We start from the raw sequence: 17,747 nt of genomic DNA, 5'->3' as shown, positions 1-17,747 counted from the left end.
AAAAAATTCCAGGCTAAAAACACTTTTGAGAAATAGTTTAATTATACTCTCACATCAAAACTTTTCCCTCAAACTTTTTTTAATAAATTGCAACAACAAAAAATCCTTCAGACTGTATTTTTTGAATGCTGTTTAAAATGCTTTCTCCTTGAGAAAAATACTACTTTTGCTATTTAAGATTACAACTTTGTCTAATGTTATCATAGAAAACTGAGATTGGGGAGAGTATTTTCTTATTCTGTCAAAGAAAATCAGACTTTTTTCCCCAAAATTATTTAAAACAAATAATATGACAGATTGATTAATATTCCAACATAAGATACAGTATATGAAATACACAGGGTTCATTTATTTTTTTTACATTTTTTTCCCACCAGGTGTACCTATAGAATAGGCTTCATAGTGTAAATGTTATTAACAGCTGACATTTGAGATGCAAATTTACGGAGAAGGCGACCACGTTGATTTCTTTTGCCATTTTTATTATCTGGAAGAAAAAAAGGCACTGGATACAATTGACGTGAAATCTTCATTCAACGTTCACAATAAATATTGAATCATCACAGATCATGGTCATGAAGAGGGCATAACCATTAAGACCGTTTGTTTGTAAAATTGCTCTTCACAATGGCACTAATCAAGGATACAGTAGAATACTGTACATTTAGATGTGTTCTGTAGTATCAACAGTACCATTTTGTACCATGTAATTTCTTGACATTTTCAAATATTACATTTCACATGCCGTGACCCTAGTGAGGATCAAGCGGTTCGGAAAATGAATTGATGGATGGACATTTCACATGGTCCAGTATTGGAATGGACTTGTAAACTGTATTCTTATGATTCAATTAATCACTGAATTTTACATTAACGTTAGGTAGAAAGTACCAAAAGGAGCATACTTGTGACGACAATAATTTAGTGATCAATTCTTAATAATGACACCCATTCCAGATCCGCTATTACACGTATCGGTGAGATAAACTATTAACAACAACAACGCATGTGTTCCACTGATGTCGAAAACAAATGATTCCAGTGATGCAAAAACATGCTTGGTGAGTACAAAAATGTGGTGTTACAAAAAGCAAGTGCCTATCAATCGGGATTTCTTCGCCCTCTCAGTCACGAGAGAGGAGCATTGCATTTGAAAAACGCACGGCTCCCCACGCACAATCAATAAGGTTGATTAGCATGATGTGGTTGACAGTCACTTAGTCTGTGTTCATTGATCCGAGGCCTCTCCCACCTTTCGCGAGGTCTTCCGCGGCGGTCCAAAAATAGACGAGGCTTTACATGACGACAAAGCGGCAATCAATGACGCGAAGTGAAGATGGACGATGCTGTGGATTTATATGTCCAAGTTTGTTTTCGGAGCATCTTATTGGAGCGAGCTAGCTAGCCAGCTAACACTGCGATGAAAGCCAAAGGGAAAAAAAAAAAATCTGCGATGTGGTATTCAGACGACAGGTCTCCTCGGTTTTGCTTTGTTTTACCGTATTGGCTCAAATATAAGACGGTGTTTTTTGTTAAGACTGAATAAGTGGGGGTCGTCTTATATTCGGGAACTAGACATTATACCCATTCACGACGCTAGATGGCGCCAGATATCATTGAAGCAAATACTGAACTTGATTCCCCAGGCCAAAGCGAACCCCTGTCACGAAGAATAAAAATAAAAATAAAAATAGCGGTAGCACAAAGAAGAAAAATAACAAATAGCGGTAAGAAAGAAAAGAAAATAATCGGAGATAAGAGAAAATGGAGAAACGTAGCAACATTCTGGAGAAAAGTGGGTCGAAGATGGGCCAGGTTAACCGGCAGCTGAGGAGAAGATACAATGTCATTTACATTTCAAAAACCACAAGACATTCATTTACAAATGTGATTGCACTTTAGTTTACATATTTAAATGTTCAGATATTGAGATTTGAATGAGGCAAAATAACATGCTTTTTCTCTCAAATATATTGTTATAATCATTAGTTTCAGATGTACTGTCATTATTTTCTGTATCAAAATTTAATTTGGTGTTCAAAAAGTCTTTTTTCAAACTTGAGTTTTGAAAAAGAGGGGGTCGTCTTATAATCAGGGCCGTCTTATATTTGGGCCAATACGGTATTAGTTTTTTTTTGGGCAACGGGTTTTGCTTCCCCGTGATTTGATGGCACAGTGACAGCAATTCCCAGGAGCGGCTCCAAGCTAACTGAGGGAACGGAAAAAGGCACATTTCTTGGACGTATGCCCGTGGACTTCTGCAAAAATGTCGGCGTTGCAAAGTCCTGCCGGTGGGATGAACGCTCAATGCAACGATGACTTTTACCAGACTTTGAGCTCTCCTTATCGAAATGATCGCAGTGAGGTACGATTCTTTTCGCTGGTACCTTGAGGCTAGCGCGCGGACTCCTTCTGCAAGTCTATATCCCTCCGTCTGATAAGATTCTCCGGTGAACAGGTCATCAGTCTGGTTTTGGACAATTGGACTGGTTGAAAGGCTCCATGAGAAATCCAGAAATGATTTTCATTTCTTCTCCATTTCTATTATTATCGTAGCCCAATAGGGTACAATTGTTTTCAAGGTTGTACTTTGAGGGGCACAAGTCTGTCTCACTTTGTCCGATGCTTTCCTCGAACAAGCAGTTAAGTGGTCTTTTTTTTTTCACAGTTGTGGCAGGCAAACGTTCACCGTGCACATCTCTCCTTGGAGTTCAGAAATGATCCCATCGAGGGGAGCGGAAGCGGCTCCTTGGGCCGGTCTTATGTCTCTTGGTCTGATGATTTTCTCGACAGGACAAGCTAACCATTCTGCTTTTGGACAGTTCCCGTCCAGAAATTTCGGGGTACTATAATTTGGACTGAAATGACAGTCAAGACGAGACTCCTTTGTCTGATTAAATTCTCCGGCAAAGCGCAAATCACTCTGGCTTTGGAGAGTTCTTGAGGTACAAATGCTACTTGGAGTCCAGGAAATTCTTTTCGAGTGTACCTCAAGGGGCACGAGTAGACTTCTACTGAGAGTCTCGACCCCTCCATCAGAAGAGTTTCTCCTGCCTAGTCATCTTGGTGATTCGGCAGTTCTGGTATGCATCCGTTCAACTTGGAGCGATCCGTGGAATACTGCGACAGGTTTGTCAAGCTTGTGTTCCTCTCTTTCCTCTCCTGGCCTTCCTCATCGAGCTCACAATCTTCTTCCCCCCCCTCGCCCCGCTCTTCGTCAAACATGGCGTTCCCGTTGCCAACGCCGACGCTGGCCCGTCGAGCGTCGCCGGGTACGTTCCTCCGGATCTCGCGGTTCTTGCTGCGCCTGGCCAGCTTGGTGAGCGTGCCAAAGCGCAGGTTGAAGAGATTCTCCTCCGACGAGGAGGCCGTCTGTGGCATCCGCTCGACGCCGCGGTGCTCGTAGGGCTCGCAGGCGCCTTTCAGCCGCAGGTTGTTTAGCTTGGTGTCAATGCTCTCCTGGGATGAAGTCTTAAAGCGGCCGGTGTCCAGACTGGCAAAAACAGCCCTCTTCTCAGGAGACAGCATGTCCAAAGAGTGGGCCCGCTGTTCCAGACCCAGCTGGCGGCGCTCCATGCTGCGGATGGTCGCCGCCCGTTGGAGCTTGTCGTGGATCTCGACGCTCAGGCGCCGCCGCGTCTCCCGGAACTCGGCTCGTACGTTCGCCTTCCATTCGGCTGCGTGAGCGGCAACCTGTGAAGACAGTTGCTCTGTAGTGAATTACAGAGAAAAATCAAGGCGGTGAGAGCCGTCTATGCGAGGAGATCTATCCGGTCACAGGGTCACGGAGTCTATGCTAGCTGACGGGAACGAAAACGAAAATTGGAAAAAAACCAAAAAAAAACCCCAAAACGATTTAATTAACAACATTAAAAATTCAGCTCAGACAGTGTTGAGCATGTCATCGAAAAGAAACCCTACCTCATCTTTGGTCTTCTTGGATAGCACTCGAAGCCAGTCTCCGATCATGCTGAGGACGGCCGCAAAGTAGGCCAAACCCACCAGGATCCAAAACCACACCAGAGGCTTGTACCACTTCATGTAGTCAATCCTGCGGTTTCCGCCTGGAAGAAAAAAAAGAAAAAAAAACAAAATCAGCTCAGGCTGAACTTGATGAATGCGAGCGGACGTCGAGTTGAATACGAACCCGCCACATAGTCGCCGATCCCCACTGTGGTGAGAGTGATGACGACAAAGTAGATGGCCTCCAGCGTGGTCCAGCCCTCGATGTGTTTGAAGATGACGGCGGGAACGGTGACGAAGACGATGCAACCGGCAAAGATGAAGAGGATGGTGGACGTCACCCGGATCTTCGTCTGGCTGATCTGTTTGTGTTTTTGCTGCGGAGGGGGAGCAAAAGGGAAGAACGGCCGTCAGACTAACGGCGGCATCGCTCGGGCAACGATTTGTCAATACCTGCGACTCACCCTGAAGATCTTCTCCACTCTCAAAATACTTTTGACAAAAATAGTGCCCAGCTGATCGCCGATCCCGGCCAACAGGAAGCCGAAAAGAGGGATGCCGAATATGGCGTAAAGAATGCAGAAGATTTTCCCGCCCTCCGTGCTGGGAGCGATATTTCCATAACCTATAGACACATCAGAAATGACAAATTTGATTGAAAACATGATTCTACCTTGGCATCGTTGAACTTGCCCTGGCTGACAAGCTAATAAAACCCTATTAAGGACATCCCGAGGTGCGCCAAAGGAAGGAAATGAGGAGGTTGGTGTGGAGGTTGCATTAAGATGAAGATGACACACTTCCTTCATGGACAGAATCTCTAGGCGCGGCCGAAGCGTTGAGGGGGTCCGTTTTGGTGGCCTCAGTATTGTTCACATTGCCGGCAGTAAGTCGGAACCGTTTCCAGTGGGGGTAGGACTCCGCCAAGGCTGCCCTTTGTCGCCGATTCTGTTCATAACTTTTATGGACAGAATTTCTAGGCGCAGCCGAAGCGTTGAGGGGGTCCGTTTTGGGGGCCTCAGTATTGCATCCCTGCTTTTTGCAGATGATGTGGTGCTGTTGGCTCCTTCAAACAGGCCTCTCCAACTCTCACTGGAGCGTTTCGCAGCCGAGTGTGAAGCGGTTGGGATGAAAATCAGCACCTCCAAATCTGAAACCATGGTCCTCAGTTGGAAAAGGGTGGAGTGCCCCCTCCGGGTCGGGGGGGAGATCTTGCCCCAAGTGGAGGACTTTAAGTATCTTGGGGTCTTGTTCACGAGTGAGGGCAGGAGGGAGCGAGAGATCGACAGGCGGATCGGTGCAGCGTCTGCTGTGATGCGGACGTTGTATCGGTCTGTCGTGGTGAAGAAGGAGCTGAGCCAAAGGGCGAAGCTCTCAATTTACCGGTCGATCTACGCCCCAACCCTCATCTATGGTCACGAGCTATGGGTCGTGACCGAAAGAACGAGATCCCGGATACAAGCGGCCGAAATGAGTTTTCTCCGCAGAGTGTCCGGGCTCTCCCTTAGAGATAAGGTGAGAAGCTCGGTCATCCGGGAGGGGCTCCGAGTCGAGCCGCTTCTCCTCCACATCGAGAGGAGCCAGATGAGGTGGCTTGGGCATCTGATTCGGATGCCTCCTGAGCGCCTCCCCGGTGAGGTGTTCCGGTCATGCCCCACCGGGAGGAGACCCAGAGGAAGACCCAGGACACGCTGGAGAGACTATGTCACCCAGCTTGCCTGGGAACGACTCGGGATCCCCCGGGGAGAGCTGGAAGAAGTAGCTAGGGAGAGGGAAGTCTGGGCTTCCCTGCTAAAGCTGTTGGCCCTGTGACCCGGCCCCGGATAAGCGGTAGAAGATGGATGGATGGATGGATGACACACTTATGCAACATCATCAATAGAAGCTCTTCTGTTACGTTGCTGGAGGAAATGGGAAGGGCGAAGTAAGACCAGGGGAAGGCGCTAATTCAGTTGCCCTTGAGGGAAAAGACATTTGTCATTGTCAAAAGGCCAGTGGCGATCTCAAGATTAAATTGACTTAAGTCATATCAATAATCGAAAGGCCCACAAAAACCTCAGCCACTTCATCATCGAAGCGTGCGATGACCTTACAACGGGACCACATGGAATTGAGCTGAGCTCGGAAAAAATTTTTCGTTCAAGAAATGATCATCTTGTTACATTAAGACGCACACACAAAACAATCGCTAGAATGACTATGGAGTTTTTTTTTCTTCTTCAAAAGACAGTAGAAGGATTACAAGAATAAGGATGTAATCTACTGCGGAAAAAAATGTGAGAATAAAGTTTAAGACTTATCTGAAAAATGGCAGTGGCATTTTAACTAAGTTTAAAAGATTACAAGATTTTTTTTACCAGTTTTATTTTAAGAAAATGGGTTGTTGTTTTTTTTTTGCCAATAAAACTTTTTTTCTGTTTTTGAAGAGAAATGTTTTTCAATCACACTTTTACTTAGAGAAAATATTTTTAATTTTAGTATGTCATATAAATGTCTTTTTTGGTGCCAAAATAGAAAAATGTCGTGTCCAAATGGAACACTTTTGATTTTTGAGTTGTGGACCACAAAGTACGCCACTTTCCAGGGTTGGGGGGTGCTTTGGGGGGGATTTTGGACTATAAGGGCCTGGCGTCCACATATAAGGACGTTTCATCAAGTAAAATAAGAATTCTTTGTCAAATAATATGACAATTTAATTGAGGTTCTAATTTAGGGAAGCACGGTGAAGTGAATTTTACTGTTGCTATTCTAGATAGTGCTATGCAAAGCATTTCACAATTTTAACTCATTCGCTGAATGTACGTGGACAGTACAGTCATGCAAGAGTTTGGGGTCCAAGGATGTACCGATGGTGGTGATGACAGTTCCGGCGAAGAAGAAAGCGCTGCCCAGGTCCCAGTAACTGGAGTTGTACGAAGTGTCGCCTATGGGACTCACTCCGGCACTCACAGCGTCGATGGAATGCTGAAAAACACAGGCCAAAAAAACCACAAAAAAGCCTTTTATTTGTATTTATTGTGTATGGCATCTCATGCGCATGCTAACTACTAGCGACTCTGAATGGCGCATCGAAACAAACAAAGACATTGTAGCTTTACATTCACTGGGACATTCTTCACGCTTGTGCTTCATTGCGGTGCCATAAAATCTCCATCTGCTCTCTTTCTCGCTCACTAATGTTTGATGCGAATTCTTTGTATTCTTGTCTCCATGGCGACACGGACTTTTGCTGTGGCCTCGGATGTGGGGGAAAAAAAAAAAAAAGACAACGCTGTCCATGAGCAAACGCTCCCGGTCGCATGATAATAATGTAGATTTCATTCAAAAAGTGCTGTTCGTATCATGTTTTTGGGGGGGCGGGTGAAATGGTGGTTAGCGCTGTTTTATAACTTCTAAACTATTGTGCATTTTTGTGGCAAAACACGGTGGTCATATTGCTATGGAACATCTACTTTTGCGGCCAAGCTCAATTTTGAGGCAAAATACTGTGTGGTGTACCCCAAAAAACATTACACCAGGCGTGTGTTGACATTTAAATAGCAACACAATGCAGTGAATGCTTTTTTTTTTTTAATATATGAAAGATCACCGCATTTTTGTGCTGGTAAATTGTTGTGATCATTCACTTGAATGTACTCGCGCCATCATTCAAGGCCGCCCCCACACATTATGTGCAAGCGTTTTGAAAGCAACCGCTTTATGAAAAATGCATCTACTCTCGTGACATACATTTCAAAGCAAGCTACGGACCACTTCAGGCGCACAGACTACTATTCACGGTCTTGCACGTTTTCACTTCATGTCAAATTCGTCCAAGCGTTTAAAAAAAATGAATTCAATAAGCCGTAACAAATATCGAATTACATTCAGAATGATCTATTTCTAGAGTGGTGGGACGGCTATAAATAGCCGCGCAATGTCTGAATATTTTATGAGCTGTTCTATTTATAGCCCTCTTCTGTTTGCCAGGAAACGTGGTGCTGCATTGAAGATGTGGAAAATCCTCTATAGTGCACGTGCGCTTTGCAGGCATGAGGACTCCTGAAGGACTCCTTTGTTTTTGTTGACTTTTTTTTTGCATTGCAGCAGAACAATGTGCTATACGGCAAGACATTTAATTTGGCTGGAGTATATTGCCTACTGCGGAACTTTCATGGCAACATTGAGCATTTGTGTGTCAAAACGTTGACCTTGTGAGAAGAGTATTACCGGTACATTTTGTACCAAACATTTTTTCTGCGGCAACATACAATGTTGACAAGCAATTTTTTAGTAAGACCACTGCTTTTTGGTAGCCAAACATTGCCTTCCCAGGGTGACAGGAGGGATAAAATGTCTTTCAGGCACACACCAGCAAGAGACATCGGCGCGTTACCCTTCAACGATTGCCCCCCCCCCATAAAAAGCATGACAAGGGGGCCAAACACTGCAGCACTTTCAATATTGTCTTTATCGTAATACTGGCCAGCTTGCGCTGCCAAACAAAATTGTCTCCTCCACCAGGAAGGATACTGTGAGATTGTCAGAAACAAAAGGAAGCTTATACAATATGATCAGGAGGGAAAACAAGTGGGGTGGCTTAAAAAAAAAAAAACATGACCAAGATTGAACTGAAAGTAATTCCAAAAATTATTTTACCTTTGCCGCGACCCTAGTGAGGATCAAATGGTTCGGAAAATGGATGGATGGATGGTTATTTTACCTTTGTCAAATGGCTGTTTCTGCCATTTATAGTGTGCTCTGAGAAAAATGAGGCGCTTGGCGTTTACGATGAGTTCACACGCAAAAGACACCAGCTCTCCTGCTTACCGTCTATGATTGCTATTTTGGCGTTTTTGTTTGCAAATACTCCCTTAAAAAAATCCTGAAACATGTGTGTGTGTGTGTGTGTGTGTGTGTGTGTGTGTGTATATATCTATCTATCTACTGTATATCTATATCTCTATATATAAAACAAACCTAAATGTGTGTCTTGTGTCATGGAATGTACGTATTACAACATCCAGAAAAAAGATCATTTGCGTGTGGTGACGTAACGCAGCTGCAGGTGTGCTGAATCGTGACTCATCACGAAATGAGCCCTGTAAATAACAGCGCGGCATCACATTGTGCCACAGCATGCATCAGGCCAGAGGCTTCGGCCGAGGTAATTATAAGGATGGGCAATGGGGGGGTGACGCTCACAGTGGGTAGGAGGACGCTGAAAGAGCAAACATGGCCGCACGGGCATTGAGTGTCTGTCAGTGATTATTTGGTTTTTTTTCCCAGCCATTCTTCTTCCTGAGGATTCTGTCTTCCTCCACAAAAAAGACTGATATGAATGACTCGCCCCCGCACTACACTACTGAAAGAACACAAAAACACATTGAGTATGTAACGCTCAATGGAGCAGCAAAACGGCCTTGGATTCGTATTCAGATTTACCTTTATGAGAGAGGCGTAGCAGACTCTTTACTGTAAAAGTAAACATCAAACAAAGAGGAATAGGCATGACGTATTTAACCAACCCACTAACTTTTCTGACAAAATTCCACACTCTTAATGGGAACACATATTGTGAAATGCTTTAGGTAGCCCCCAAAAAATAGTGTCGATTTTGCAGTACTTGTGAACAATGACAACATTTTTTGCGGGATTTTAACAGTATATATGTTTTTAGGCGCTATTTGGTGGAAATTTTTTGACAGCACTGGCTTCTCGCGTCTCATGTGGGCGGAGCATCACGTCAGTTTGAGGATCATTTGGAGGATTCGCCAAGAAAAACAAATGGGTGCCAAGGTCTGTTCATCGCCGGTTACGGCTTTGATTATAGCCATCGCCAAAATGTAATCATTCCTTCAGCACTTGAAAGCCGTTCGTTAGCAAATAGCCTGTTAGCTTTCACTTCCAGCTGGTGTTTAGCCTGTTAGCTTTCACTTCTTACTGATGATCTATGCCCTCGCGCGTGTACCGAATGGGCTCATTTTGCCCAGCAGCTGCTTCCGGCACCGCAGGAGGTCTCCCACTCCTGCCTCGCCCGATGAATAATTAATTCCCTCCGGACTCCCCCTTTGCCGAACACAACACGCTAAAGGTTTTGCATTTCCATCCCCAGCTTACGCAAGATGCCGTCATTGATTTCTGCCACAAACTACAGCTAGTATCTTTTTGTGATACCTTGAGGTGAGTAAGGAATGGATCCTTGTGTGGGTGGGTGGGTGGCCATGGAGTGTAAAAATAAATATCTGGAAATACAGACCAAAATTCACCAGTGGTGAAAGATGTTCACATCAAACAAGATTGTTCCAGCGAAAAGTAGGCCACTCCAAATTGTATGTGCTGGTTTCCCTCGTCGTCGGGGTTATTCCAAGTTTAAGAGAATGTCATGGGGGCGTCATAATTTTATTAATAGTCTCACAAGTGAGCGCATATTGCAGTCGAAGGCAGACAGAATTTTCTGGAAGTATATGGTTCAAAGACTCGCGAGGAGCACGTCTGCCTCACGCTTTTGAGGTTCTCACTTTTTATTCTTCGGGCATTCTGGTTCACTGAAGATTCCAAGTTGTCCACAGATACAAAAATAAATGGGAGTGGGAGTGGGAGTGGGTGTTTGTCAAGATATGCCTTGCAGTTGACCGCTGTCAAAGCCAAGGTGCAAATGCTAACTCTTGCCTAGTTCGCTCTACAACAACATCACTGTGAAAATAAATAAATACATCAATAAATAAAATGTAGTGTGTTTATATCTGTAACTGAAATATTAATAAAACGAACTACAATTTCTCTCTTCATGTTCATATTCGTCAATGAATTTTATAAATGACATTTTGGGGTTTAAAAGTGTTACACATACAGAAGAATTTGTACTTGACTTTAGTGGACCATAGTTAGCGACCTTTTTATTTTATTTTTTTTTTTTTTTTTAATCTTGCACTCCACAAATAGGCCATATAAGAAGTAAACTAAATCCAATAATAAAACCAGTAATTGAATATCAATTAAATAAATGACTTATCAGACAACTGCTAATTAGCATGTAGCTGTATGACTCACCAGTGATGTGTGGATTTCCTTTCGCATCCAACCACATCAAACTGTCCGTCGAACCGCGAGGATTTTCACTGTTTATTTTTTTTTTCACTTTCATTTTTGTACTTACTCTTCGTAGTGTTTGGCAGTTTAAAATGTGAGAATCTGACATCAAACAATCGAATGCTCATTTTCCACTCCAGCCAACCTCTCTCTATTAACCCTGCTTTTGTTCCTTAATTAGCATAATAACATGGTGGGGAGAAGGCAACCAATTGCATTGAGATTTGAGATGGGGGGGGGGGAGGAAATTTGGCTTTTCTCCCTAATCAGCACAAATATGAGAGAGAGAGAGAGAGAGAGAGAGAGAGAGAGAGAGAGAGAGAGAGAAAGAAACAAAGCATAAGGCATACAAGAGACTGCACACTTGTCTGAATCTCCCTGTCATGTTTTTTTTAATCTCTTCCGCCTTTCAGGTGTTTTCATTGGATATACGGAATTATTATGATATCTTTTCCTGAACTACTACTTACTTTTTCCATGTTGGCTCAATCATGTCTGAATTAATCGACGTCAATTACCGTGTCGTGACCCATTCCGTGGATATACGCATGGTCTATCCTCCAACTAAACATCTCAATTCTAATCAACATCGGCTCACATTTCCGTGGCTGAGGGAATACGCCAATATGGCATTTCATAAATTGGGGCCCAGAAGTGCAAGGAACTGAGTGGAGAACTTTAAATGCCAGTTGCTCACATCACGCGATACTTCATTAAGGATAGACAGTTACCTAACCTATTCTCCCCACAGACAACTTTTATGTTGGTTTATGTAACAATGTTTACCATGAATTGTCAGCACATGTGAAGTGTCACTGAGCATTATGAGATGTGTCGCATTGCCAAAGGTAGCAAGTGAGGCTCCTGCTGGAGGACTGCCTTGCTTCTTATGTTTACCCGTTGAGCAGCACGGGATAATGGATTTATGTTTATCAAGTGCACTTCTGTCAGGTAGCGGGGGGTGGGGGGCATATATAAAAATCGCTGTCACCAACTCACCTTTATGAGAGCCTCCAGCTCATCGGGTGTGACACATGAGTGTCTTGCCAGAAAGGAAGCCTTCTCCAGAGTGATGCTGGTCTTCTGGTCGCTTTCGAACGGCTGCTCCAGCGCCCTAAATGCCAGACCCCCGCACACGAGGTACAGGACCACCACGATGAACACGGCCAATACGGTCTTCCACTTCATGACCGAGTGCAGCGCTGCCAGCGAGCCGTCGCAGCTGGTGTCCATGCTGGCCACGACACTGGCCGAGCGCGACGAGATGGACAGGCGAGGCAGCGAGCAGTGGCCGTTGGCTTTGGGCTCACAGCCCGTTGGGTTCTGCATGGTAGCCACACTAGCCTGGACCAGGCTGGACTTCACCATGCCGGGCTGGGCCTTCTTGGGAGGGACCAAGTTGGTCTGGACCGCCACTGGAAAACATTGTAGGAAAAGATCAAGTTGCGTCGTGATTCAGCTTGTGAACGTTTAGTACCTGACAACTGGACTGAGACCCTTTAAGCGTTCTAGTGTGAATGCGCTACCAAAACCATGGACGATTGCTAATTATGCCAAAAAGCATTGGAAACTCACAAATATGAACTCACAGTTTGGTTTGGTTACAATGAAGTGTATTAACCCAGCAACCGAGATGGGCATTCCGTCATTACTGACGGAAAGTCCGTCAGTCCGTCACTGCCCGACGCCCATTTTGCTGGCAATTGACGACTGATGGGGGACTTAAAAAAAAGATCTACAAAGCACTCCCAGTCCAACACTGACGGACACCCGTTTTACTAACGACTGACAGAAACACACCCCGCCTGTCTCATGTGTATGTTAGCGGGGTTGAATACAAGCAGATTTGCTTCCATTGGCTACATATTGAAACGCTCTGCACATCCTGTGCAGTAGGTGGCGGTATGCACCAAAGAGCAGTAATCCACCAATGAACTAAGATGAAGAAAAAGAAGAAGAAGGAGACAACAATGAGGAGCATTTATAGACAGGAGTAAGAGTGCAAGGGACTTGGATTTGATTTTACCCTTGGTCACATTGTGGAGCGGGATTCAGGTGAAGTTAAGCCATTTTAAATGTTAAATTCAAACTTTTTGGCATTTTATGAGTTAAAAAGCTGCAGGCAACCACCAGCATGCTCCCGCTGTGCTCTTACTGTTCCATAGATTGTCAAATAAGTGTATGTGAATGTTTGCGAGCGTATGTGTGTGTGTGTGTGTGGAAAGTTCTTGGGGTAGGCAAGTGAAGTCAGGTCCGGTTCGGTTCATTTCAGGTCAAGTATGAACACGCTTGTCGTTCGGTATTCTGTTTTGAATCAGAACTTTTGATTCAGTTAGAATAATCTTTGTTACTGCTCTGTTCGTTAGGCTTAGGTTTATATATAAATGCAAATCCTGGCGCACACAAACCAGGGTTCTCATCAATCCACTTTTAAGTGACTTTTGGTGCGGTGCTGTTTGGTTCAATTCCACTTTAGTTTGAACAGTGCACAGAACAAAGACACAACAAAATAAGACATTTATCTTGAAAGGAACTTTGATGTCAATTTTATTACTTTGGTTGTAGCTTACCTAATTTCCTTTGACTTTCAAAACTCTGATAGTTGATGGTTTGTGTGTTTGGATGACACAGATTTCTCAATTGTAATCTGACCCGGAACCACCGATACCAAAGGCAATCTTTAAATTGTCTTGCCATCTGAGGACTGAGTTTTAGACGCTGTACATTAAAGCCATTAGTCACGCGGAAGGCAGCCTCGGAAGCCTGCTGGGCATTGCCTATATCGCTAATGCAGAAGAAAACTGCATCACCATTTATAGGATTCCATTAGGTGAAGAAAACATCCTGATTTTCAATACATTATGCAAATGATTATGCACATGAATATTACATTAATCTATATGCATAGCTACAAAGGCTTTCAGGAAATGTATGGCACGGATAGTCCAACAACTAATTGAGTGCTGCGAATATACTTTATGATCGTCTCCTTATACTTAGATGGGGCCAGTGAGGTACTTTTAATTTAGTTTGATGAGGTTTGACCTTTGCTGTGGTTAATTTCCTTTTACACTTGTATGATGGATAAGAATGCTTAACTGCCCCCTCTGTTGTTCCTAATGTGCTATGAAAGGGATGAAGTATATACTGTCACTGCGGTGGAGAGTTGGTGGGTGGGGGGCATGAAATGTTTTCTCCTTTCGAGGAAGGGTGGGGGGGGGGCATAAAAGAATAGCATTGAGAAGCACTGCTCTAATAAAACAAATATGACAAATGTGCCTCAGAGCAGTGGACAGAACCAGGTATCCACAATGATCCGGGATGAGTCAAGGACATCCAGGAAGCATCCCGTACACTCCCACAGCACTTATGAATCTTGTTAGTTCTTCCTTGTTGGATGACTGAATCAATTACGACGATGAGATTTTTCTGTTCTCTCCTATAACACTGCGCAATGATAGCAGCAGGCTATTTTTAGAAGACAACATAAATGACAACTTTAAGAATGAAACAGCAGAAAGACACCAAGCCTGAATCAGTATTCAGGGATGCATGCAATGATGTCATCATGACGCAAACTAATCTTACAAAGACATAAATGACTAAGACTAAGACTAAGAAAACCTTTATTAGTCTCGCAATGGAGAAATTCCAGATTCACAGCAGCAAAGTTATGAAAGGAAGAAGTAGAACATCAAAAAAATAGGAGCTGCTGGAAAGGCAGCCACTCTCGCGGCGCCATTTTGAAGTCAAAATAACAAATGGTATTCTATTCAATTAATTAACAGTGTGTTTGATGTTCAAATGAATGCAGAGATTCTTAAATGTCTATTGATGAAAAACAATACAATTGAAATGCACATTTGAGTAATAATAATAATTAAAGCAATTTTTTTAGCACCAGCTCTAGCTACGGCTATGCCACTCCAAATGCTATACGCTTGCCTCGCTAACGTGACATTAGCTGTAAGATGTAACATTTCAGTGCAACTGCCAACATTAGCTTCTACCATTTCATTAGCTTAAAGAAAATTAGTACAAGTTGGATAGGGGCTCATGTGGCCCAGACTTGGGCACCCTTGCGCTAGCTGTTGTGACGAGCTGCACAATGACTGACAAGTGTGTCTCTAGCTCTAAACAGCAACAGAATAAGATTTCCAAAAAATAAAATTGTCAAAATGCCAAATGTGGATGGAACGGCCAGTTCAATGTACCGGTAATTGAAAAGCAACAATTTTTTTTAAATTTGGATGATTGGTCACGGAGAATTTGAGTTTTGAGGACTGTTTTTGTGCAATATTGGCAAGAGAAAATTTGGTCAGTAACAGCTACAAATTATTGTAAACCATTTTTCAATGTATGAGCCCTTTTGTTTTGTCACTTACTCGGGGAAAACCTTCTCCGATTGTCTGACAAGTTTCAATTTCTTATACACCAGTAAGCTCAAATGGCCTGAAATTTACATACATAAAACTGCCTGTTCTACTTAGAAAGGTGTTAAGGTGATAGTTTGACCCAGGAACCAACCAAACACCATTTTCATATTTCCTTTGGGAAAATTTGGTTTAAAAGTCGCTCCACGTTCCACAATGGATTAAGTTCGACCTTAGAGCTTCCACTCTAGTGTTTTATAATCAAAATTGCATTAACGTTGCTTGTGACGTACACGCCCATCTAAAATCCAAGGCACTAACTCAGCCTCCTATTGATTGTGACTAATTGAATAAGGCTTGAATGGAAAGACATATTTTCCATTCGATACCCACTCTTCATGGGGAGCAAGCCGAGTCCCATAACAACATGAAAATGATGTGACTTAATCGACGTTTAAGGTTAAATGTAAATTTGTTACACGAATGTCGCCACATTTCGTCTACTTATATTTGAATGAATTCTCAACACAAGCAGTGGTTCAGCAGCCCTAACTAAGCAAATAAAGTGAGTAGGATAAAACAAGAGGTCCCATTTTTATTTTGCTCGAGTTTTTTTCACGTCATTCCTGAAGAAACGAGACAGGTTGGTGGACACACCATCTGAGCCTCACTGTCCAAAGGGTGTCAAACTCGGACAATACTGTAATAGCTTAAACTTCCGGTAACAAAACAAGCAAAAAATTATATCGACTCGATTTAACGTCACGTTTAATGTCCAAAAGAGCATTTTACATGTCAATTGAATGCAAGTGTACAATTTTCCTTGTCTAAATGCTTTGAGACTTTCGGTTGTTTGTGCTAACTTGCATTGTCATTAACCTCCCGCGGCTCGTTTTTAAATGTAAAATTTGAAAGAAAGTACACACACCGAGTTTATAGGGCAATATATAGTACTAATTAAGTGTATTTAATAACATGTATTTGTAAAATTGATGACAGAGTAACAAAGAAATTGTCATTTAAAAACAAAAACTAGGAAGCACATTACATATATGTCCTCAAGTATGTTATTTTAATATGATTTTTAAAAGGTACTGTACCTTGTTCGGTGTCCCAGTTAACTTGTTTCCTCGGGGTTTCTATTGGGAATTTCATCTTTTCAAAAATAATTATAATAAATTAATAAATTAAAACCGAGGGTAAAAAAACGTAACCGTTTCAGAAAATCAAAATAAACGTAAATACATGATTAAAATAAATATATCTCCCCATCTTCAGACATGTCTTCTTTTAAGGACGTGTCTGCTAATGACAAGGCGAGCAAATAACCGCATTGTCTGCTGTTCGAGAGTCCCCTCCTTTTTTTCTGAATCTCGTCTGGACCAAGTGAGATGCAGTACATCTGTTTTCGAGCGAGGGGAAAACCAAAAGTCGCCCCATACAAACATAAATACAATACACGCACACTAGGGACTGGCAAGCCCAGTGGGTGCCCACCCAACTTTACGCACTCGCCTCTCGTAGAACAAGGAGCGCGTTAAAAAACGGATGCTCTGCTTCCTTTAGCTTGCTCCCAATGGTCTTTCAGGATCAAATCAAGCACACTCAAAAATCTTCTCCTGAAATGTACACCAACGTCAAACATATATTTCCAATACTCACTCTTGTGCTTTTTCTCCCCGGCAGGCAAAATGTGGATTTTTTATTTATTATTATTCCATCATCGTTGCAGGCAGCCCGTGAATGTGTGGGAGCACATGGTGCAAAGCCGTGGGTCACGCCCAACCATTGGTGGACCTCCACGGTGACATCATTCATATGTATGAGCACCATATGCATTATTGATGAGCTTCATACACTGGGATGGGGGACCTTTAAGAAAAAAAAAATCTGATGTAATGGTTCATTACTAGAATCATTTGAGGGCGAAATATATTGGCACGGTGTGTGTATGTGATTATTAATTATTATTCATGAATGAAAGATGCACCTGAGAGGTATTTGGATTTCATGTTTGTTGTCGGCCAACAAATAATATACGATGTTATGTCACTGTGTAAAAGCAAGCACGACTGCAGCAATATTTCGCCTCATAAAAAGGTAAAATCGGGAAAGATGATCGTTCTAATGTAGAATTTTCAGGCTTTAGGTAAAAGACAACAAGGAAGATGTTTTTGGTACCCATATTTGTGTGAAGGATATTTGATAAGGAGTTTCACCCAAAAAATTTATAAGACAGTTTTGCAATAATATAGCCAAGTAGATTTGCACTATTAACAGCCTTTTCATCTTGCGTTCTCATTTGGCTAGTAGGCTCAAGGGATGTGGGAACTGCTGTAA

The 17,747-nt window shown here is 42.8% G+C and overlaps 1 protein-coding gene across 2 annotated transcripts; it reads right to left on the bottom strand.

The window, feature by feature from the left end:
* Positions 1-464: 464 nt before the first annotated feature.
* On the bottom strand, positions 465-17,275 carry kcnk10b (potassium channel, subfamily K, member 10b). Of its 2 annotated transcripts, none has more exons than XM_052085380.1 (7): positions 17,070-17,275; positions 12,034-12,449; positions 6,810-6,927; positions 4,428-4,588; positions 4,148-4,340; positions 3,922-4,064; positions 465-3,693 (listed from the first exon to the last, which is right to left on the bottom strand). In XM_052085380.1, coding segments are annotated over exons 1-7 (1,671 nt in total). In that variant the 5' UTR covers positions 17,071-17,275; the 3' UTR covers positions 465-3,054. The 2 variants fall into 2 exon arrangements, with proteins under 2 accessions (XP_051941340.1, XP_051941339.1); XM_052085379.1 differs by lacking the exon at positions 17,070-17,275 and adding an exon at positions 16,508-17,045.
* Positions 17,276-17,747: the final 472 nt, after the last annotated feature.

This window comes from Hippocampus zosterae, chromosome 14 (assembly GCF_025434085.1).
Source record: "Hippocampus zosterae strain Florida chromosome 14, ASM2543408v3, whole genome shotgun sequence".
In the NCBI taxonomy this organism is placed as follows: domain Eukaryota; kingdom Metazoa; phylum Chordata; class Actinopteri; order Syngnathiformes; family Syngnathidae; genus Hippocampus; species Hippocampus zosterae.
Note: the sequence above shows the minus strand (reverse complement) of the source record. Positions and strands in the feature narration are given on the sequence as shown.

Coding starts and splice junctions, on each gene's coding strand:
- kcnk10b (XM_052085379.1), bottom strand. CDS start 16,562: ATGAAATTCCCAATAGAAACCCCGAGGAAACAAGTTAACTGGGACACC. Junction 12,450..16,507: donor TAACTGGGACACCGAACAAG/GTACAGTACCTT, acceptor AATGTTTTCCAG/TGGCGGTCCAGACCAACTTG. Junction 4,065..4,147: donor GATCGGCGACTATGTGGCGG/GTTCGTATTCAA, acceptor TTTTTCTTCCAG/GCGGAAACCGCAGGATTGAC.